General features: G+C 55.5%; 1 protein-coding gene across 8 annotated transcripts in view; it reads right to left on the reverse strand.

Annotated features, from left to right (window-relative positions):
• IFT140 (intraflagellar transport 140) overlaps positions 1 to 21983 on the reverse strand; it is a 76159-nt gene that overhangs the window by 32048 nt on the left and 22128 nt on the right. For all 8 annotated transcript variants that reach the window (XR_002085498.2, XM_019468112.2, XM_019468113.2 and 5 more), the window contains 6 exons: positions 13646 to 13773; positions 10997 to 11114; positions 8953 to 9083; positions 7456 to 7624; positions 6040 to 6171; positions 2180 to 2379 (listed from right to left, as the gene is read on the reverse strand). Coding sequence is in view for 7 of the 8 variants with exons in the window: in XM_019468112.2 (XP_019323657.2) it covers positions 2180 to 2379; positions 6040 to 6171; positions 7456 to 7624; positions 8953 to 9083; positions 10997 to 11114; positions 13646 to 13773 (878 nt within the window). In the remaining variant the exon portion in view is untranslated. The remainder of the gene's footprint in view (positions 1 to 2179; positions 2380 to 6039; positions 6172 to 7455; positions 7625 to 8952; positions 9084 to 10996; positions 11115 to 13645; positions 13774 to 21983) is intronic.

Raw genomic sequence — 21983 nt, forward strand, 5'->3', positions numbered from 1 at the left:
CTCCTGCTCCACCAAGGGCCTGCAGACGAACACTGTGGTAAGACAGATCCACTGGCAGGGTAAGAGGAGGAAACGTTTATTTGTTTAAGAAAATTCAGAGAGACCGCTTTACTCTTTTCCCCTATAAAAATCTTCAACCTAGCTTCAGCCAAATTCTGGGTGCTCTACAGATGCTTTCGTGACACGACACTGATTCCAAATGACACTGGTCCTGAATCGGGAGGAGGTGAGTCAGCTGTTACTTCCCAGGCCAAACGGAAAACACTGAAGAGTTGCACTTGAGGGGTTCAACACCAGCCCTCACCCTCCAGAACCCCGGATGCCTGTCCACATCTGTCAGGACAGAGTGCCCACCGCACCCACCTGGACGCTTCCTGTGCACTGAAATGCTTGGCCCTGCGCCACCTGGCCGCAGTGATCCCCAGGAAGCTGACACTGGGGCCCGCGGGTAGCACACCAAGCCAGGGTCAGATCAGAGGCCCGCTGGCCGCCTCCCCCAACATGAGGCCGCCTCCCCCCAAGCCAGGCCGCCTCCCACTAAAAAACGTTAAGCCTCGCTCTTTCCACCTTCTGGTGAGCATGAGGTAGCTGTGTGGAGCCTGTCTTCAGTGAGACAAACAGTGCAGTGCAGCTCGTGCTTTAAAAATCATAATGCAATTGAGAACGACTGAAAAGCATCTAAAGCTTGACCATTTACAATAAACTCATCACATGCTGTAGAAATAACCAGATTTGTGTCCCACTCCAGCACACTCATGGGAACGTTTAAGTCTGACCTTCCTCCCTCTGAGCTTCCTTCCACAATGGACCCTTCCGCACCCCCCAAGCACATGCTAAAAATAATCGATTTTTAAAAGAATAATGAAACAGTTAAGATGTACAATTTCAGGGGCGCCTGGGGGGCTCAGCCAGTTGAGCGTCCAACTTCAGCTCAGGTCATGATCTCACGGTCCGTGAGTTCAAGCCCCGCATCGGGCTCTGTGCTCACAGCTCAGACCCTGGAGCCTGCTTCGAATTCTGTGTCTCCCTCTCTCTCTGTCCCCCGCACCCCTTCACTGACTCTGTCTCTCTCAAAAATAAATAACGTAAAAAAAAGATGTACGATTTCATAATATTACACATACGACTATACTAAGGTACATTAAAGTATTGTAGCTAACCCCGTAGTTGTGATTGTGTTTACGGTAAATGAAAGGAGGCCAGAGAAAGACTGGGCTGTGCCATCAGCCACTCTGGTTCACCTGTCAAGTGAAGAGCCCTCTCGTGGAGAGGTCAGTGTGGACACGGCCTGCTCCAGAAACAAGGTTTGGCCACAGTTTTAGAAATAAGACAAGGGACTGGGAGTCATGCGCTCGTTTGAAAAGTACCATCACTGCAAACGAGGGGCTGTTCTAGGTGACAGGTTCAGTTTTCATCTCTGTGCTCCTGCTTCACTTTCACCATGTAATAATTTTCCTGCCCTTCGGATGTGAACGCCTGTAAGTGCTCTTGAGAAGAGTTGCTGAATTCTCTCAGGAATGGAGACGCGGCTGCTTGGAGACAGGCTTTGATTAAACATTTTAGAGCATGGGCGCCTGGGGCGGCTCAGTCGGTTAAGCGTCCGACTTTGGCTCAGGTCATGATCTCGGGGTTCATGTGTTCGAGCCCCGCATCAGGCTCTGCACTGACAGCTCGAGGTCTGGAGCCTGCTTGGGATTCATATTCTCTCTCTCTCTCTCTCTCTCTGCCCCTCCCCTGCTCATGCTCTCTCTCAAAAATAAACATTAAAAAAAAATTTTGTTTTAATTTAGAGCGATTTTAACTGTGTTTCCCTGTACTGTTTCAGGTGTTTGTCACCGAAGCCTTCCTGTTTAGTAGCAATTATTCCCAGAGGAACAGGTACTGCGAATATCTAGCGACTGCAGCACTTCTGACTAGGAGGTACCCGGAACACTTAAAAATCAATCAAATACACAGCAGCCCAAGAGACCCTGAGCCCAGCAGAGGGGAGCTGGGCTTGCCCACGCCCTGCTGTGCTGCCTAATACACCTGCCTTCGTGGGTGACAAACCAGGAGATCCTCTGTGACACAGTCACAGAAGAGTTACTGCTTCTCAGAACCTCGAGAAGGGACAGAGGCCTACAGAGAGGCTCCCGGAGGTGCACACGTGCCCTCCTACCTCAGCGAGCAGAGTCCTCACCTTTTGATGAGCTTGATACATTTCAAAGCTTCATCCATGTCTCCGATGGTGACAAAGAAGCTGAAGTCGAGCATGGCATCCTGAGTGGGCTTATCGCAGCCCTCCAGTCCGACGAAGTCTCGCAGGGGTCTCCTGCCCACCAGGTGGGGGACGCGGTGGCGCCCCGGATCCCCCTGGTCTTCCCCGTCTGCTTCTCCTGGCTGAATGACAAAGGACACCGTTAGCTGTCGGGTCGGGGAAGCGGATACGCACACTGAGCCTCTGCTCGAGACGCGTGTCCGTGCGGGTCTCTCCGCAGGCGGGCGCGGAGGTGGCCGCCGTCCCTGCCGGGCACCGGGCAAGCTGTGGGCGCTGGTTTTGGGCAGCGGAAAGCACAGGCTGTCCCGCATAGGGACCTGTCCCTCAGCCTCTAGCTCATGAATGCCGACCCCTCGGTTACTCCACAGCCTCAAGAGGTCTCGCTGCCAAGCCAGGCACTCTCGCACGGGCACGGGGCCCTAGAATCAAGTAACGCCAACAAGATTTCCGGCAGAACTTTCCAAAGCCGTAACCCAGATTAGTCGTGTGCCCTCACTGATGTTTTTCAGAAGAACCACTGACCATGCGCAGCGCTTCCCAGACGGCCCTGGGGAGACAATGTGCTGACGGCGCCTGGGCCCTCCCCCTCCCCACCCTGCTCCCTTCCGCCCTGCCAGGTGCTGCTCTGCTCCATCTCGCCTGGGGCCCACACGCGCCCCACCTCCCGCATCATACGCTTTTCTCTCTGCGAAGGCCCCAGTTCTCTGCCTCTCTAAAGGTGGTCACGGCCCACGCTCCTTGGACCCGGCTCCCCTGGCTAGTCCCTGGTCTCCTGGGACGTTGTCATTGATAACAAGTATGTACTCAGTCACTCAAACGACCATACATTTCCTCACCACAGATTCACAGCTCACACCTGCTAAAACCCCTGGAATTTCCCTATGATAAGGCCTCAAAATGAAGGCGACTTTGGGTCTCTGCCCAGGGGCGGGGTGGCTGCCGGGAGGACCCGCCACTGGTCAGAGGGCTCCAGCGAGGCCTCCATAACCGCCCAGGACTGCGATCGCAGGCCTCCGGGCAGGGAGGGGTGGGAGAGTGGCACCCGGCGAGGACTCGAGGACTCGGGAGCTCTGCGCCCTCCCCGGACGTGCCCTGTGCGTCTCTTCATCTGGCTGCTGCCTCGTGTCCTTTATCGCATCCTTCCACACACCGCTAAGCGCGAGTATGTGGTTCCCTGGCCTCTGGGAGCCGCTCTAACCGGCTGCAAGAGCCCGAGGAGGACCCTCCACTCTGTGGCCTGTGGCGGGAGCACGGGTGGGGGTGGGGGTGCGGGACGGAGGCCGTGACCCGTGGGACCTGGCGCTGTCTCTGGGTGCACGGTGTCAGAACCGACTGGATTGTGTTGAGCATAGAGCTGTGTACAGAAGGATCAGGTCACTATGTTGTACACCTGCGGCCAGTGTAACTTTGGATATTAACTATGTTTCTTTAAAAATATCTTTTTAAGAAAAAAAAAACGGGGGTGCCTGGGTGGCTCGGTCGGTTGAGCGTCCAACTTCAGCTGAGGTCATGATCTCACGGTTTTTGAGTTCGAGCCCCACGTTGGGCTCTGTGCTGACAGCTCAGAGCCTGGAGCCTGCTTCAGATTCTGTGTTTCTTCTCTCTCTGTCGTTTCCCCGCTCGCTCTCGGTCTCCCCAAAATGAATAAATGTTAAATAAAAAAGAAAAAAACGGAGTTGAATTCTCAGGCCCCCAGGTGGTATCAGACTTTCTTCGTGTTGTGGGGTACTCCCTCGCCACGGCGGAATTGAGTCTAGGAACCCTAACAGATCTCATCGCCGTGGCTGCTGCTGCGTGACCCCTGCCCCCACTCAGTTCTCAGCAGCCCCCCATCTTGCTGCTCCCTGACGTTCACCTAAAGTCTCTAACTTTGGGGGGCACTGGAAACACTGGTAGGATTTGTCACACCCAGGTGTGGATGGCAAGGCCTTTCCAGGCACAGAGCAGAGCATGAGCAAAGGGCCTGGGGCAGCCCCCAGTCTGGGTGGATGAGCGCAGGCTGGGTCACGTCAGGAGGAGGCTGAAAGCTGCAGAGTCGGCCCTGAGCGGGAACTTTCAGAAAACGTGTGCACAAACTGCGAGGCAGAGGCCGGACTTCCAGCCGGTCAGTCTGCTGTGCACCCGGTGCCCCATTCTGATCAGAACCGGGCCCACTGTGGTTGCGCCGGGGAATTCTCACAGAAACAAGAGTGCCGTGGCTCACCCGCCACAGGCAATGGCCGCTGCCCTCGTTTCGGAGCCTCAGCTCTGTTCCGAGAGGGGGCACTGAGCTGGGGACCCTGGGTTGTCACGTTCTCATCCACACCCTCAAGTGTGCAGACAGGGGACCTCCGGATGCGGTGCTGACAGCCTCGGATACGGTCAGTAATCCAGAAGAAGGGCAGCTTTTAAAGAAACACGATGCTTCACAGCTTCCTCTTACTAGCACTTTAGAGATCAAGTTAATAAGATTCCTTTTTTTGCTAATCTAGTTCATAAACTATTTCCTGCATTACAACATGGTGATGGACTGTTCAAGCCACAGTCTGAGCCAGGACAGGGGCCACGCGGAGCGACGTAGGCATGCGGCTCCCACACCGGGGCTGCTGTGGCATCAGACTCCCCGACAAGCCGGGGGACAGAGGGACGGAGGAACGCAAGCAGAAGGGGCCACGTACGAGTAAGGCAAAGTCTAGGGGCCGGATGGTGAGGGGAACACGGAAGGCTCACGCGAACGGGAGAAACCAAAGTCCATGCTGGGAATAACGGGCAGAACAAGAGAAATGCGGATAAGATTGACTTTCCTTCTAACCTGCAGCCCGTGGAGAAATACTTGAGGCCGGCAGAGCAGACATTCCCCCAGGAACCCCACTGTCTTCACGGTCGGTAACGCTTTCTAGCGGGAAAACCCCCTCAGCCGGACGACAGCCAGGCCTCCGGGATCCTGGAGTCTTCAGCGTACGGACGGTCCGTTTGGAAACCTTGTCATTACCATCCTCCGCCCGCCCAACTCCCAAGGATAACAGCTGCCTCTCATGACCCCGGTGTGGCTCTTTCTGCCCACGGGTCCTGTCCCCCTGCCGTAATAAAACCACCCCTTTGTACCAGAACATCTCAAGAACTTTCTTGACTGTTCGCTCTTGAACCCCACTTCAAACCAAATCAGGGAAATTAGGAGAAAACTCGATAGGAGGAACCATAAATGCGCTCTCATGATGTTTTGAGTCCTCAGGTCAAAGGAAAGATGAACGTTCCTGAGGAACGCGAAATGAGAATGAAATCCAGAAAAATGCCGGCGTGAGGGCAGAGATGGTTTAAAATAAGGGAATGAAGAAAAGCTGTGGGCGGAGCCGCGAGACACTCATGGGTCAGGAGACCCTGGCGACAAGGAGGCCAAGCCCCAGGGGAGGCAGACAACTCTTTGCAAGACAAGCTAGCTGGGAGCGTGCACGTGTGTGAAAACAACCCCGTTCCGTCGAAAATAAACAAGCAGACGTGTGAGTGAGACACGCTTCCTGAAAAGCCACAGGCTGGCCTGTCCCCGGGGGCCACCTCTGCGCCCGCATCACCGTTAGTCCCCTACCCGAGGACCGCGGACACGTCACGTCCGTGCTACCTTGTCTTGACGGCACAGCCAAGGCTTGTCACTTTCCTGACCCGGGGGCCTCCCAGCTGCTGGAGTTTTGGGGCACAAATTAGAGCATGTGCTGCGCGGTGCGTAACGAGGGGTGAGCCGCGGCCGCCAGAGACCCCCCGCCCCGCTGGGACCCGGGAACGCGGCCCCACGCTCGCAGGGCTCCCACCTTCCTCGTGAAGTAATAGTGAGGCACTTGAATTCCCAGAAGGGTCTGGTAGGCGGGAGGCCGGGAGAAGCTGTCCTGGAGCAAGAAGCCATGCTCTTCGGTGACGAAGAAGGACAGGACCAGCACGTCAGCCTGAGGGAGAGGGAGACGCCGTCGGCTCTGGTGTGACCACGTCACCTTCCATCGTGCATCTGATCCCCACGTTCACGGCCAGGATGTTGACACACAGAGAAGAAAGGACGAACGTGGGCACACAGCCTCATGCGGATAATCCACTAGCCCCCTTCTGGAAGATGTGCCACATCCTGCGTGGAGAGCCGCTAGACCCTCTTAGGGACGGGTTTTCTTGTAGCAAAAACAAATCTTTCCCCACCCAGCTGGTAAACGACACCAAAGAACTCTCGGGTGTCAGTTTTTCTGTTCAGCTCCTCGACTCTCATTTCACAGACAGCAGCAGAAAGATTCTCTCATCCGCTCTTGGGGGGGAGGGGAGTGGAGGGACCAGGGCGGCAGTGCCGTCCAGCCCCCTGTGGACAGGAGCAGCAGGAGGTCCAGGGGGCGAAGCCCTCCCGGGCCTCACCCTCCTCGAGAAGCCCGGACGCGGCACCCGGTCAGCGTGCCGGCAAGGGCCCCAGAGTGGCGATCAGCGCGCACCCTCACCGCCCGCCCGGGGCCGTCTCCTGTTCCAGTCACAGAGTCACGGAGATGCCACCTGTTTACCACTCAGTGTTTCAGAACCAAGGATCGGCCGTGCGTCTGAATGTCTGGGGGCACAGACACCCACCGCTGATAATCCTGGGCCCTGTGCTCACCACCCTGGGGAGAGGGGCCTTCCTTTGGCAGGGACACAAGGCCACCAGCATCAGCAGGCTGGCTGCCCTTGCCGACTTACTGGGACCTGCTACAGACCCCTCTCGGAACAAGGTCATCACAGGGAGGCACAGCTGGCCGCTGGCCTCTCCCAGGCAGCTCCAGACGTTCTGACAACGTACGTAAGGAAAGCATCAGAGTCCTGGATGCTACGGGGGGGTGGGTGGGGGGTGCCTGGTAGGGTGGAGGTCAGGGGCCAGGGTGAGGAGGTCAGTGGGAGCCGGCCTTGCTGACCCAGCCCCAGGACACACGCCCGCCATGGGTTAGCTCTGTTAACTGTTAGGGTGGCAGGCTCGGTCCCAGGGAGAAAGTAATATGCAGCACTCAACGTCATGGGAGAACTAAAACAGGACAGCCCGAGTGGGAGCAGACAGAGAGGGTGGGGCCCGCCGCCACGCAAACCCAGAGGCCACGCAGGCCGCGTGTCGAGGAGGCAGTCTGCTCCACGGGCACCAACCTCCCTCCAGCTTTCCCATAAACCACGTCAGGACCGTGAACCTGCCCAGACCCCTGCACCAAGAGACAACCACGACGCAGTCAGGGTACCGTGGGGTCCGGGCCGTCCTCGGCGGGGGGCTTCTTGTCCCCGGGCTGCAGCGGGGTCCCCGGCGCCTCCCGGATGGCCTCACACACGAACAGCCTGGGCTCGCTCTGGTCCCAGAAGTGGCTCACGGGAACGAGATCCCTCAGTCTTTCGTCCGCAAAGGCGGGGCTCCTGGAAGAGAAGGCCCATCCTGAGTCCCGAGGGCTGAGATGCGCTCTGGAAACGCGTGCCCAGGGTCGGCGTCCGCAGGCTGCTGTGCGCTCCACAGACTGCCTGCTCCGGGGCCCCTTCCCACAGCATGCTGCAGCCAGCCTGCCGGGGGCACGCTCACATCAAACAAAGCCAGTCAAAGAGGCCCAGGGCAGCCTCGTCGGAGGGCGTGTGACGCTTTGGCTCTGGAGACTCCACATAGGGCGCCTGCCAGGACCGGTGTGGACCTCGCGTCCTGTAGGGCGTACACGTGCCGAGGGGTAGGTGAGCTGCCCATAGACAAGGTGGGTCTGGAGGCAAAGGAAGGTCAGATCTCAGAAGTGGAGGGGAGTCTGCGGGGAGGCCATGCACTGTCCCTGCTGCCACCAGAGGAGTGACAGGCTGGGCCGGGGAGGACGTGGCTTGAAGGTGGAGGGCAGAGGGAAAGCGTGAGTCTGAGACATGATTCAAACAAGGGAAATGGGACGAGTCACAGCCGAGGCGACTAAGGGAGAGGTGAGCTGTGAGGTTTCTGAGCACACGGCCGAGACAAGAGTGATCTCTGGAAATGAGGTGCAGGTGATGACAAGAGATTCCAGCGGACATTTGGGGCCGAGAAAGCAGAGCGAGGCTGGGGAGAGGTGAGGGTGGGCCTGTTCGGGCAGGGCCACCAGTGGCAACCAGTTTAAGCCCCCAGGAGAAAGAAGGTTCTGGAAAAGGGTTTCAGCAGTGGAGTGGGAGGGGACTGTAACAGAGAAAAGGAGCAGGTGCCCGGCAAGGCCGGCCTCGGGCTCTGCTGTCGGGCACGTGGTGTGGGTGCCGGCCGCAGTGTGCACCCCGGGTCCTGAGCCGTGCACTGGGCCCTCAGGTGTCACTTTCCAGAGTCAGAGGTGAGCCCTCAGTGGGGCAGGGCGAGCGTGTCCCTGGCAGCAGCAGGAACTCAAACACAGGTTATACGAACTCCCTGAAGAGCAGTGATTACTTTTCTAGAAAGACACCACCACCCAGACAGATGCGCTCCCTTCCCAGGTGCAGACAAGGCTGAGTGACCGCCACTCCCCCCAACATCCGGGCCACCGTGTGCCCATGGCTGCCACTGCCCTTCCAGAAGCCCGTTTCTGCCGGGTAATTCCAGGACCCCAGGGGCTCACATCCATCCCAACTGTCGGGGCTGTTGGCTTCACTGTTTCCTCCACCACCACCTGCTAAGGGCCTTCAAGTCTGGAGCGTCACTCAGCCACCACCTGCTCGGGAGCTGTGTATCATTTTCACTAGCTTTACACTGAAGTCCCGCCGAATCATAGCCTTACTTCTTGGTCTCTTGCCCGTTGAAGGACAGCGTCTCCCTCCGATCAACCTGCCCCGTCTTGAGGTCCAGGAGACTCACGGTATCCATTTCCACGTCATAGAAGCAGATTTTGGAATCGGGGATGCCGTCAGCCTAGGGGAAGACAAAACGGGGCTCACGGAACTGCGTGGCTGGCGCCCCGTGGGTTTGAGAACAAGCGTGTGGCGTCCACGACCCGCCGGCCACTCCAGCACTCCTAACGTGGGTGTCGGTGCACCGTCGTCCCACTGAGACAGCTGTCCGGTGGGTACTTTGTAATTTCAGGGGGCCGAGAAACTCTAGAACATTGTGGAGGTCCAACGCCAGCTGTCCGGCTGAGGTGGATGAACCACAGGGACACGGAGGAGTGGATCCCCACGCACCAGTTCTCACACAGGCGAATGAAGACGAGAGAAGGGGAGCAGCTTGGCTGGTGGGGGAACGAATGCCTACGACTCGGGGAGACTGTGCAAGGCTTTGTCTTACCAGGCGGCAGGACGCTAAATGGGGCCTGAGGACTCAAGAAAAACAAGAAGATCAGCCCGTCAAAACTTCAGACAGAGAACACCCTAAGCCCGATGGCATCAGCGGTTTCTCATCACAAACACCGTCCGCGAGAGGAGAGACCAACAACGAACTGGGAGACGCGTCAGCGACACTGAAGGTGCCCAGCCTCCTGTCCCACCCCCGCCCCCCGCCCAGGGGAACGGTGGACCACTGCCCACGCCAGCCCCTCCTTTCCAAAGTGCACCCTCCCGCGGGGAGCGCCAGCGGGGCTGGGGACAGCTGGTTTTCACCACAAGCTCGCTTGTGCTGCCTGAACTTTATTTCTTTGCCATGTTTTCTTTCACCGCGGACAAGAATTCCTGGTGCAAGAAGAGATGTTTTTGTCCCGGAGTGTCACCGCACTGTCCCCGCCCGCGCCATGCATTCACCCCAGCAGCAGGGAGATGGTGTCGTGTCCTGGGATGCCCACCCTGCTTCTGCTTCCGTGCCCCTGGGCTCTGGCACCGCCCTCCTGCTGCCCGAGGACCCCCATCTCCAGCCAGACTTAGCCTCTGAGACTCAGGCTTGTCTTCGCTGGCCCACGTGCCGCCCCGAGGAGCCTCGAACTCAGCACTGAGACAGGATGCCCCACCGTCCCCCTTTCGACCTCCACGTGGCTGCCCGGGGTGGAATCAGTCCCCGCCCATCCGTGCCCCCCGCCCCAGATGGTCCCCAACCCCCAGAAGACTTCTGCACACCCCCCCCACCACTGAGAAGCAACCTGTAGAAAGGTGCTACGTGATGGTCCTGCCTTGCCCCTGCACCAAGGCCGGCGCCCGTGTGATGGCCCACTGACCGTGCCGGCCTCAGCCTCGACCCTCTGCCAGGGATGGCACACCCTCAGGTCACGCTGCACCACCTGCTTATACTCGGGGCGCGTCTCCCTGTGCCTCCCCCGCCCCTGCCACATGCTCGTCTGGAAGCCTCCCGCCCAGCATGGCCCGCAGTTGGACCGTCTCTGATGGACGTCTGTTTGTCCACAGGAAGGGGCCACACTCTCCTAATTAGGCATCGGCTTGTGTCCGCGGTGCCCAACACAGTGCCTGGTTCCCGGAAGGCAACCGGTAAGTAGGTGGTGAACGAATGGATTCGCAAGCAAACACTCGTGGGCAGCAAGGCTCACTGCCTGCAGGGCAGGACAGACGTGTCCGCGTCCCTTCTGTCAGACTCTGCTCCCTGGCTGTCCTTGCCTTCTCTAAGCCAGAGGCTCAGAGGGCCTTGCTGCCCCCTCACGCCAAGAGAACGCAGCCGGCTGGTGAAAAGGTACAGAAAAGAGAAGAGGTGCAGAGGGGGACCCTGCACAGGGGGACCCACCGTCTCAGAGGAACTAGGGACCGGGGACAGGTGGGGGCTCAGGTCTCGTGGCAGGAAGGGAGCACAGCGGGCACGGCCGGAGGAGGCCGCGGTCCGGAGGAGGGGGGCACAGTGGGCACAGCCAGAGGAGGCCACGGTCCGGGGAGCAGCTGCTGTCGCGCACCCACCTTGCTGAGGAGGATGCTGATCTTGCCGCCGCTGGCGTTACACCTGAGCGAGGCCATGCCCGCTGCGCCCGGGATCAGATCGGCCAGCTTCCGGTCACCACAGTGCTCTTTGGCCTCTCTGTAGGGGGACACGGGGGCTCAGGGGAGGCACAGGCCTGTGGCCGGGCAGGTCACAGGGCCAGAGCCCGCTCTCTGAGAGAACAGAAACCTTCCTTCAAAGAACTCGGGGCTCCTCGAAGGCGTGGCTGCTCGCACGCCGGGGGTCTTGCGCCGCGGCAGAGGGCCCAGATCAGGGTACAGGGCGAGCGTCAGCAGTTTAAGTTGCTAAACTGAGGTACGACGACAATAACGTCGTATTACTTTCAGGCATAAGCATACTGATTCAACGTCTGGGTCAGTCTGTAAAGTTCCCAGGTTTAACGAACAGAAGTGAATACGTATCCCTCCCCCTACTCCTCTGTTCTCAGCCTCTGTCCCTGCGACACGTTTTGGCCGTTTGTCCTGCCAGAATGGGCTGCTGTCCCACGTGCCATGTACAAACACCCATGTCTCTAGCCCGTTTACTGGGTTCTGGCGTGACGCTGTTACAAACGGCACTGGGTCGGCAGCGGTGGCTCCTCCCGACTGTTTCCACTTAATTCTCATTTCCTCCGTGTTTCCCTGCTGTCCTCCGTGTCCCAGGATCCCTTCCAGGCCCCGTGTCCTTAGGCCCCCCAGGCTGGGACAGTTTGTCTGACTCCAGGCTCCTGTGACATTTCCTGCCTCCGTCCTCGAATTTCTCCAAGGAGCCTCGTGGTCCTGTTGGAGAGCGCTGTGGAAACTCGCACCTGGGCCCTGGGCGTGCTGGCAGAGCAAGGCCCCGCACGCGGACTCACTGGTGCCCGGACGTGTATCCGGAGAGGTCTCGACGCGCACCCGACGTCTGTGTCCGTATGAAGCCAAACGTGACTTGTGCTCAACCCTTCGCCATGAGGCTCATTCTCGCCTCCTCCCCTCGCTTATGTCACCTCCTCCCAGCACTGAAGCCCCGGCTCCCAAAACCTGCACCTTCACTCTGTGCAGCTGAGCGGCAGCGCGGGACGCTTGCCCTGTGCCCTGTGCGGGGAGCTCTGTGGACGGCAGTGCGGTCCTGTGTCTGGTCTCTCAGCCCCCAGCATCAACACCACCACCACCACTACCCAAAGGGCTGGGGTCAGCACCGCCTCTCCAAGGGCTGGTTCACACATTTCTACCATACTTAGGTGACTGTCACATTCCGTACTCTATCCTGGGATCCCCTGAAAGATTTTTAAAATTGACGCACATTAAGACTCATTTTCTGCTGTAAAGTGCCATAGGCTCTGACAACCGTGGTGCCTTGTATTTACCACAGAAAAACATTGTTCATGTTTATTTTTGAGAGAGAGACAGATTGGAAGTGGGGGAGGGCGAGAGAGAGAGGGAGACACAGAATCCGAAGCAGGCTCCAGGCTCTGAGCTGTCGGCACGGAGCCTGACGCGGGGCTCGAACCCACAGACCGTGAGATCATGACCGGAGCCAAAGGCGGATGCTTAACCGACTGAACCACCCAGGTGCCCCTACCACGTAGAAAATTTTACTGCCTAAAAACTCCCCTGGGCTCTACCTGCTCAACCCTCGTCCCGTATGTGCCCTTCCCCACTACGCAAGTATTAAGAATTTAAGCCAAGGGGTTCCTGGGTGGTTCATCTGGTTGAGGGTCTGACTCTTGATTTCTGCTCAGGTCATGATCCCAGGGTCGTGGGATCAAGCCCCACATCAGGCTCTGTGCTGAGCATAGAGCCTGCCTGGGACTCTCACTCTCTGTCTGCCCCGTCCCCTGCTCACGTGAATGTGTGCTCTCTCTCTCGCTCTCTCTCTCTCTCAAAAACAACAAAAAAGGAATGGAAAGAGATCCTTCTTTTTTCCAAACACTGCACCAAGGTAAAGCAAAGCTCTAGCTGCCCCGGGTGTTGTTTAGGCGTTAGCAATATTGCCCTCACGCCATGCTCACCGGACAGCGGCACAACCCCAAGAACGGAATGGGCCCAAAACAAATTTTCAAAGCCAAGACACAGAGCATTTCAAAAAATTCAGCGGCACGTTAACGTTGAAATGACTCTTGTCCATTTCTACTCACCACGCTGTCACCACAAAAACTCCTTTGTTAGTTTTTACAAAGTGTGCGAACATACCTCACTTTACTGCCCGTCCCACACACTGTGTTTTTTACAAACGGAAGGTCTGCGGCAACCCCGTGGTCAAAAAGTCAGTCGGTGCCGTTTCGCCAACGTTATTTGCCGCTCACTGTGTCTTCAGGTTCCATTCTGGTAATTCTTGCCTTATCTCAAACCTTTTCATCGTTGTCATATTTATTACGGTGACCTGTGCTCAGAGGTGCTGCACGTTCAGGTGACGGTCGGCAGTTTTTAGCAATAAACCGCTTTCTTATTTAAGGCACGGACTTTTTTTTGACATAATGCTACTGCACACTTGACTAGAGAACACACCTATCTTTTGCATGTACCGAGAAAATAAAAAATTAATCTGACTCGCTTTATTGAGAAATTCACTGTATTGCAATGGCCTCAATTTGAACCCGCAATATCTCCCGATATACGTCTATACTTTTATTCGGACAGAGACCGTACCTTCGGGAAAGATCAAAGCTTTTAAAGTGAGCCAAGTCTGTCCCCACAACCAGGAAATTTCCACAGATGTCAAGGAAGCATGGGCTCCCCTCCGCCTCTGGGAACAGTAGGAGCTGTTTCACGGTCCCCTGAGGAAAAGGAAAGGAGAATGATTAAGGGAAGCAGCGTGCACGTAGCATCTTACTTTTGTTACTGAACATTACTCACAGGTAATCGTGTTCGCACTAAGCAGGCTCTCAGGTAAGACGTGCAGCACCTAGCAGGTTCTAACACTACACAGGGAAGGCTCAGGGGTGTGTGGTGCTCACGGCCGCCAAAACCCGTGGAATTTCCAGTGAAAAGGGCCACAGGTGTGTCTCCGCTCACGTTAACGAAGGTGACTTTGGGTCTCTGCCCAGGGGCGGGGTGGCTGCCGGGAGGACCCGCCACTGGTCAGAGGGCTCCAGCGAGGCCTCCATAACCGCCCAGGACTGCGATCGCAGGCCTCCGGGCAGGGAGGGGTGGGGGGAGTGGCACCCGGCGAGGACTCGAGGACTCGGGAGCTCTGCGCCCTCCCCGGACGTGCCCTGTGCCTCTCTTCATCTGGCTGCTGCCTCGTGTCCTTTATCGCATCCTTCCACACACCGCTAAGCGCGAGTACGTGGTTCCCTGGCCTCTGGGAGCCGCTCTAACCGGCTGCAAGAGCCCGAGGAGGACCCTCCACTCTGTGGCCTGTGGCAGGAGCACGGGTGGGGGTGGGGGTGCGGGATGGAGGCCGTGACCCGTGGGACCTGGCGCGTCTCTGGGTGCACGGTGTCAGAACCGAGCTAAATTCTGGGCACCCCGTGCATGAGGACTACTTAGTGTTCGGTGGTGGGGAACCCTGTTCCTCCGGGAACCTGCAAGGCTTCCCACGTTGCTACCTGTCACCACCTGCCACCACCCCCAAGCACTGCTTGGCCCCTTCCCCGGCTGTGGCCTCAGTTCCCAGCTGCCTGGCTCCAGGTCCTCGGACCGCACCGTGGCCCCGCCCACCTGACCTCACTGCGGGCAGCTCCCCCCCCCCAACCACGCCTCTTACACACAAAACCCATCTTCCAGGAGAAAGTAACAAAACTAAAGCCGGAATGCTTGTCCCCATCCCTCCGGGCTTCACATCCCCCGCGGGCTTCGGATGAGGGCCTTTAGTCAGGCCAGCGGTCCTCCTGCCTCCTCTCCCACTGCTTCCGCCCCCACCAGCCCCTTCTTTGGAAGCTCGGGCCTCCGCAATCGAGGTGCCCTCACCGACACCAAAAGGCAGAAAGCACCGGGGGCGAGTGGAGCGCCACCTCCCGGCCCGGAAAGGAGTCCCCCTAAAGAAGTGGACAGTGCATGGCAGCCGGCGTCGTCTCAAAGAGGCAACGGCAACCGCGGTGTGCGTGTGTACGTCCTCAAGAGTGGGGAGCACGGTGTGCAGAGACGCCCCCAGGCTTTCCAAACCCGAGAGCTAATGCACGTTGATTACGAGTTTCCACAGGCACATATGCCTTTTAGTTAGAAAATTCACACCCAACTCCAGCCCGTCTGTTGTTGGAGGACCCTAAGGCCGTCAGCGGGCTTGTCGGTCGTCTCCACGTTTCACAGAAGGCCTTTCACCCTTTTTCCCAGCAGGCCACGCTCCCGTTCCCAGAATGCCTCTCACCCTTCCCCAGCAGGCCACGCTCCCGTTCCCAGTGTGCCTCTCACCCTTTCCCAGCAGGCCATGCTCCCGTTCCCAGTATGCCTTTCACCCTTTCCCAGCATGTTGACCACCCTGTGAAAATCAACGTGAGGAGAAGACTCCCAGTGACTCCAGGCTGTTGAGCAAACAGGTGCCGGTGCCCACAGAGCCCACTGGGCTCCCCGAAGTGTGCCACCCACCTTGGGGTTGGAGGGTAGGTTTGCTCCTGGATTTTGAGCCTTGCTCTGTGTTTTGAGCTCTCCGGGCTTACTTGAGATGTTTTAAGGCTTTGTCCTTTTTGAGAGTTGTTTGTCCTTTGGTCCAACTTCTTTTTGCAACTGTTTAGGTCTTCTTCTTTTTTTTTTTTTTTTTTTTTAAGAAAAAAAGCTTGTAAGATATAGGATCCTAGGCACCAAAATGCTCTTGAGGTCATGCCATGCCCCTCCTTTCTGGGATCCTGACTGGACCCACGTTTAAAAACTATGCCCCCTCCTAATGGGATTTCTAACCAAATGGACAGACTTAACGAAAAATAATTTCTAACTTCAAAGCCATTATGGGGAACGTTTGATCTTCCTCAAATTGTTTTGCTCAAAATTAAATCACAAAGCTCCAACTTGAAAAAATAAAAAACAACCTCGAAACACACAAGCCTGAACGGGATGCCCATCTTAATCGGTGCCTTGACACTTTCAGACGTTTTCAGGATTCTCAGTTTGCCTCTTTACAAAAATACCATTTCTGAATTAACTGAGGCAGACAAACAACTGAAATAAGTCAAAATGGCCTCTGAGGACTCTTATTTCCTCTCCCCCGGTGGTCCTTATCCCCAGGCTGACAGCCACCTTGTGCTTGGGCCCCAGCTCTGGGGCCACTTTCTCTTCCTCACTCTGCACCTGCCCCCACTCCCACACAGTGCTGCTGCCTCACTCCAATCCTTTTGTCAAACTTCCCTTTTCCTCTGAGTCTCCCTCCACTCCTGAACTATTCACACCTGCCTCCTTAAACTTAAGGCTTCCCAAGATCCAAATAAACCTTGAATTTTTTACGTTCCGTGGCCCAAGGCTGAATCGTGAGCCTTAGTTGCAGAGTTTCCTAAAGTGACTGGGACCCACCTCCCCCCATAGGTTTGTTGAAGGATTTAACATTTATTCGAACTTACGAACCTGGTTTCTTATTTTTATCATTTAGTGCATGAGCCCAGGCCAAATACTGGATGAACCTAGCCCAGTGGGAACATTCTGAAAGGGATTTAGAAAAACTAAACTCTGTGATTTTGCAAGGTGCTAGAAAACACTCACTGGAAATCACCAAGCAATTACAGTAGCTCTTCCCAAGGCTGTTGATTGGAATAAAATTCATATTTGCAAAAAGAAAACATTAAAAGGGCTGATGAACCTGTTCATTAACTATCACAATTGACTTCAGGGGCGCCTGGGCGGCTCAGGCGGTTAAGCATCCAACTTTGACTCAGGTCGTGATCTCACAGTTCGTGAGTTCAAGCCCCACATCGGGCTCTGTGTTGACAGCTCAGAGCCTGGAGCCTGTTTCAGATTCTGTGTCTCCCTCTCTCTCTGCCCCTCCCCCGCTCATGCTCTGTCAAAAATAAACATTAAAAAAAATTTTAAAAAACTATTATAGACTTCAGATCGCTTTCAAAGTAAATACTGGTCTTCTTTAAAAAACGTTTTTAAGTGTTTTTTATTTTAAGAGAGAGGAGAGAGGGAATCCCAGGCAGACTCCATGCTGTCAGCACAGAGCCCGATGCAGGGCTTGAACTCACGAAACCATGAGATCATGGCCAGAGCCGAGATCAAGAGTCGGACGCTTAACCGACTGAGCCACCACGCAGGTGCCCCTCTGGTCTTTAGATGTCGAGCCCACCTGGGTCGCATTTAACTCTGTTTATTTCACAGACTGAACCCGGGTCTTAGTTAAAACCAGGATGGAATGGGAAATGACATCCAGTCCACATGGAGTTAACCTGGCAAACCAGCCAGGGTGCATCCTGGATGAATCGCCTAAAAGAAAAACTGCTAAAATTCTTCATTTTCAACTCTGGCAAACGAAGGCCTCTAGACAGAACCAAATATGCCTGTTTTCTGGTATTACTGCAAAGGGCCGGGACACTGGAAAAGACTGTTACTACTTACGGGCTGAAGCACACCAGGCACCTTCAGCCTTCTAGCCAGCCTTTCCAGGCCCTCCTAATTGCCAGTAATGGGGCTCCAAAGAGGTACAGGGGCTCTTCCCAATCTTCCCTCTTAACTGGCTCAAACTACTCTCCAAATTGGGAACGACCCTCGGTCCTTACTGACACCGGGGCCACACTCCCGTTCAACCTCACTGCTGTGAAGCTGCCCCGGCCTTAGAATACTGGAATACCAAAACAGTGCAAATAGTGGGTGGCCCCAATAGAGCCCAACAGTTTCCTGTCCCTGAACCCCTTTCCTTTTGTCTAGGGCCTTTGAGAGACACACACCCTTTCTCCTTACTTCCTCTGACTAGTCATCTGTTGGGTCAAGCTTTCTCAGGAAAGTATCAGGCTAGAATTTTTTTCTCCCAAAAGGGGGAATTAACTCTCAATTTGACAGCAGTACTCAAAGTAAAAGACCCTTTGGCGTCTTGTATTGGCTCCTTCTCTGATGGCACCGGGGCCGAGTCTGGGGACACTGGTTACTTGTCCCTATTGGAGGAGCTACTATCCTCTTTATAAGCAACATCCTCAACCATATCGATATTGGCGGAATCCATACTGCACGTGCCATCAAGATTCAAACGGATTCCTCACAACCTGTCCCCGGGACAGGACCCTCAACTATAGATGTCCTTCAAGGCACGAGACCCATGATGACTTACAAGGCTCAGGGCCTTGTTATCCCCTGGACGAGACCCTGTAACAGCCCCGTTTTACCTGTGAGAAAAACCAGTGGCTGAGCGTGGAGGTCCGTTGAGCTGGAAACGATAAATGAGTTGCCCCTGGGCACCCCCTTGTTCCCAACCCTCCTACGCCAACATCCATCGCAAGCAACAGTTTCACCGCAACTGATGTGCGCGTTTTTAGGATTCTAGTTGACGAGGAGAGCCAGCAATGCCCCGGTGTTTCTCAGAGTGTCCTTCCTCCTTTTCGCAAACCTTTAAAGCAGATTTGGATGATGCAGTTTTCTGGAGACTCTGGGCTGTTACAGTATGTAGAGGATTTGCTTTGCTTCTGCTTCTCCTCATGGGAAACAGCGTTCACCTGTTAAAACTTCTGGCCTTAAAGACACAAAGTCTCCAGGGCGCCCGGGTGGCTCAGGTGGCTAAATGTCCGACTGTTGATTCCAGCTCAGGTCACGATCGCACCGATCACAAATCCAAGCCCCGCGTTGGGCTCTGGGCGGACAGCACGGAGCCTGCTTGGGATTCTCCCGCTCTGACCCTCCCCTGCTCACACGCAGTCTCTCTCTCTCCTCTCTCAAAATTAATAAACTTAAAAAAAAAAAAAGAGACAAAGTCTCCAAAGAAAGGTTGCGGTTTGCTCAAACTCAGGCTCGACGCTTTGGGCATCCGATCTCAGAACGAGGACTCCACCTGGACGCACATGAAACCCCTCGTGACTGCTTGACGCGGACAGATCACCTTGCCCATCACAAGTGACAGGAAACTCGTCCAACCAACGCGCACTTTCGTGGTTTGCGGACGGAAGCGGCGGGCACTGCGCCAGCTTTGCTACCGCAACTCCCGTGGCAGCCATCGAGGCAGCTGCTTTACCGCCTGCTGCTTCAGCCCAACAGGCTGCCACAGGCCCGTCCCGGAGCTCAGACCTCAGCCGGGGTAAAACCGCACACATTTACGCCAACACTCGGTGTGCCTTCGGGGCCGCCCGGGATCCGGAGACGTTCCGGGAGCAACAAGATTTCCTTAGCTCCAATGGGGATGAAATTTCAGATGGCTCCTACGTCTGACATGTATCAGAAGCCTCACTTCGGCCAGCAGCTCTGACTGTCGTTAAGGGCATTCAAGACTTGGCTCCCTGGAGGCCAAAGGAAACCACTAGGCTGCTATTTCCACCAACGATGCCGCTGTCAGGGAGGCCGGTAGCTAGACCTCAGTCATTTTCCAAAGGGATGTTCTTCCAAATGACGATCCGGGACAATTGACCAGAGATGCCCAACGATTGGCCCCAGGAGAGAAAGACAATGTTGGAAACATTGGTAATTGTCAGTTTGATAAAAGTTCAACCAAGTAACACCCCGGCCCCGCCAGAAATTCCAAAGTCCCACTTGTTACCACCAGACACGTATTAAACCACTGGTTTACTCACAAAATGATAGGGTTCATGAACAAACGTGGAGAAGTATTAAGAGAAGTGCCACAAGTGGCCGCCTCGCTCGTCCTGCCAAACGTATAATCTGGAGAAGCCTGCTCGTTTCATAAAACGTGCTCGTCTCACGGACGTAAATACGTTTTGGTCACGGTCCGTATCTTTTCTCACTGGGCCGAAGTTTTCCCTTGCACACAGGCCCCTGCCATTTCTGTGGCTAAAATCCTGTCAGAAAACATTACCCCTACGGAACCGCTCTCCAGCTATGCAGTGACCAGGGGACCCATTTCCCAGGCGGGCGCTGCAGTGAGTCTGTCCTGTCTGGCTGGTCGTGCTTTGTCGTCACCGTGGGGGAGTCACATTCACCTAACGGCACCACTAAGACTCAGCTGACAAATGTGTAGAGGCCCTCCAACCATCGTGGCCTAAAGCACTGTGGTTGGTCCTATGTCTGAGATCCCCCGCCGTGGGGACTCCTAGGCTCTCACCCTGTGAGGTCGTCACAGGGTGTCAGTGCACTTGGCCCCTGCCACCTCTGACCCACAGCTGATAACAGGAGATGCACTTCAATGTTGTAAAGGCCTAAATGCTTCTATTAAAAATAACCATGCTTGGACAGAGCGATCTTTTCACTGTGCGCTCCTGGGAGACGGTGAGCTTAGATCAGCCTCGCCACCTGGAGGCTGTCAGAAAAGAAGCCTCCAGAAAGATTCTCTTCCCCACTGGAAATGTTCTCATCAGCCACGGGTAACCAGCCTTTGTGCTGCCGAACTACAGGAAATAGACTCTGGATTCATGTGACGCATCTAAACGAAGCAGCGAACCCCGAGTGGCCCTGCGTGCCGTCCGGTGACCTGAGAGCACGGATGTCCTGGAACTGAGGCGGACGAGACCGCTTTGCCAAGACGTGCAGCCCAGGCCCGTGCTCCTTCTCCTCGCTGCTGCAGCTGCTGTCTTTCATGACAGGGACGCTTTCGTCTGCATTTCCCACACCCTCGAGAAAGGGCAAACCTCGTTTACGGCCTTTCGCTAAAGCCTCGTCATGATCCAATGACACACGGATCTTTCATTTTCACAAATGTTTTCTGAAGAGCGAGAAGGTTCAGAATTCGCAGAAGTCTTTCCTTCGTCAAAACTATCACCCAGATTCACGGTGTCTGAATTTACAAGCGTACGTGTTGTATCCGTGAGAACACCTCTGGTTCCACACAGCGCGTTTGAGATGACAGTACTGACTTAAGACGTCTTTGAAGTTTTGCAAGAAGTTCACCTATTGCTTTCTTTCTCTGCTTGCACTGTATCCTCCCAGATGCACAGCTCTTTCTTTCAGGGTGCCCCTGCGGGCCCGCTGTGCTGCCCTCGTGGCTGTCGTCGAGGGAGATTTCAGGAGGAAGACACGGCCTCAGTTTGCTTCCGCAGGGAGAACCCTTCCCCCTACGTCAGAGTAAGTGCTGGTAAGTATTTCAGTCGGCTCCCTTCACACCTGGTCCTGGCTCGTCATATGATTTGGCCTTATCGGGTTACTTCCTCTTTTGTATGTTATCTTAAGGTCTGTATTTTGTTACTTCTTCAAACTTTTAAAACACGGACGTACCCAACAAGGAGATGATCTCCAAGGCATACGGCACTGGAACCGTACAAACTTTAGGCTTGTGTACCTTCAGGCTGCCTTTCTCCGCCTCCCGACCTTCCGTGTTACTGAAACGTGGCCCTACGTGGTTTGCAGCAAGCTATGCACTTGACCTGTGATGTGGGACAGGACGACCAGGCAAGGGCCTTCCTGGCACGGAGGAACAGGACCACTAAATATGGAAAACGTGACTTGATCAGTGATGCTTTCAAAGAAAGATCTTGATCAAAAAGGGGAAATGTGAGAATAAAGGGAAACCTCGTTTAGAAAATGGAGTCGGGGGGGCGCCTGGGTGGCTCAGTTAGTTGAGCATCGTACTTCGGCTCAGGTCGTGATCTCACGGTTTGTGAGTTCAAGCCCCACATCGGGCTCTGTGCTGACAGCTCACAGCCTGAAGCCTGCCTCAGATTCTGTGTCTTCCTCTCTCTCAAAAATAAATGTTAGGAAAAAAAAAAAAGAGTCAGGAGGCCGGCAGGGGGCGCTCTCAGCCCCACCTGCCAGGTCAGTTGCAGACTCCACAGGAAGAGACCAACAGGGCAAGTGGATACCCAGCTGGCCCTTGGACAACAGGGCTCTGAGCCGCGCTGTCCACTTACACACTGCCCTGCACATTTCTTTGTAAATATGGTACAGACTAAAGATATTTTCCTTGTGATTTTCTTCTCTTTTCCCTAGCTTGCTTTATTGTCAAAATACAGTATGTAACACAGATGATTGCTTCTTG

Source organism: Panthera pardus, unplaced genomic scaffold (assembly GCF_024362965.1).
Source record: "Panthera pardus isolate Hobbes unplaced genomic scaffold, ASM2436296v1 HiC_scaffold_4, whole genome shotgun sequence".
Classification (NCBI taxonomy): domain Eukaryota; kingdom Metazoa; phylum Chordata; class Mammalia; order Carnivora; family Felidae; genus Panthera; species Panthera pardus.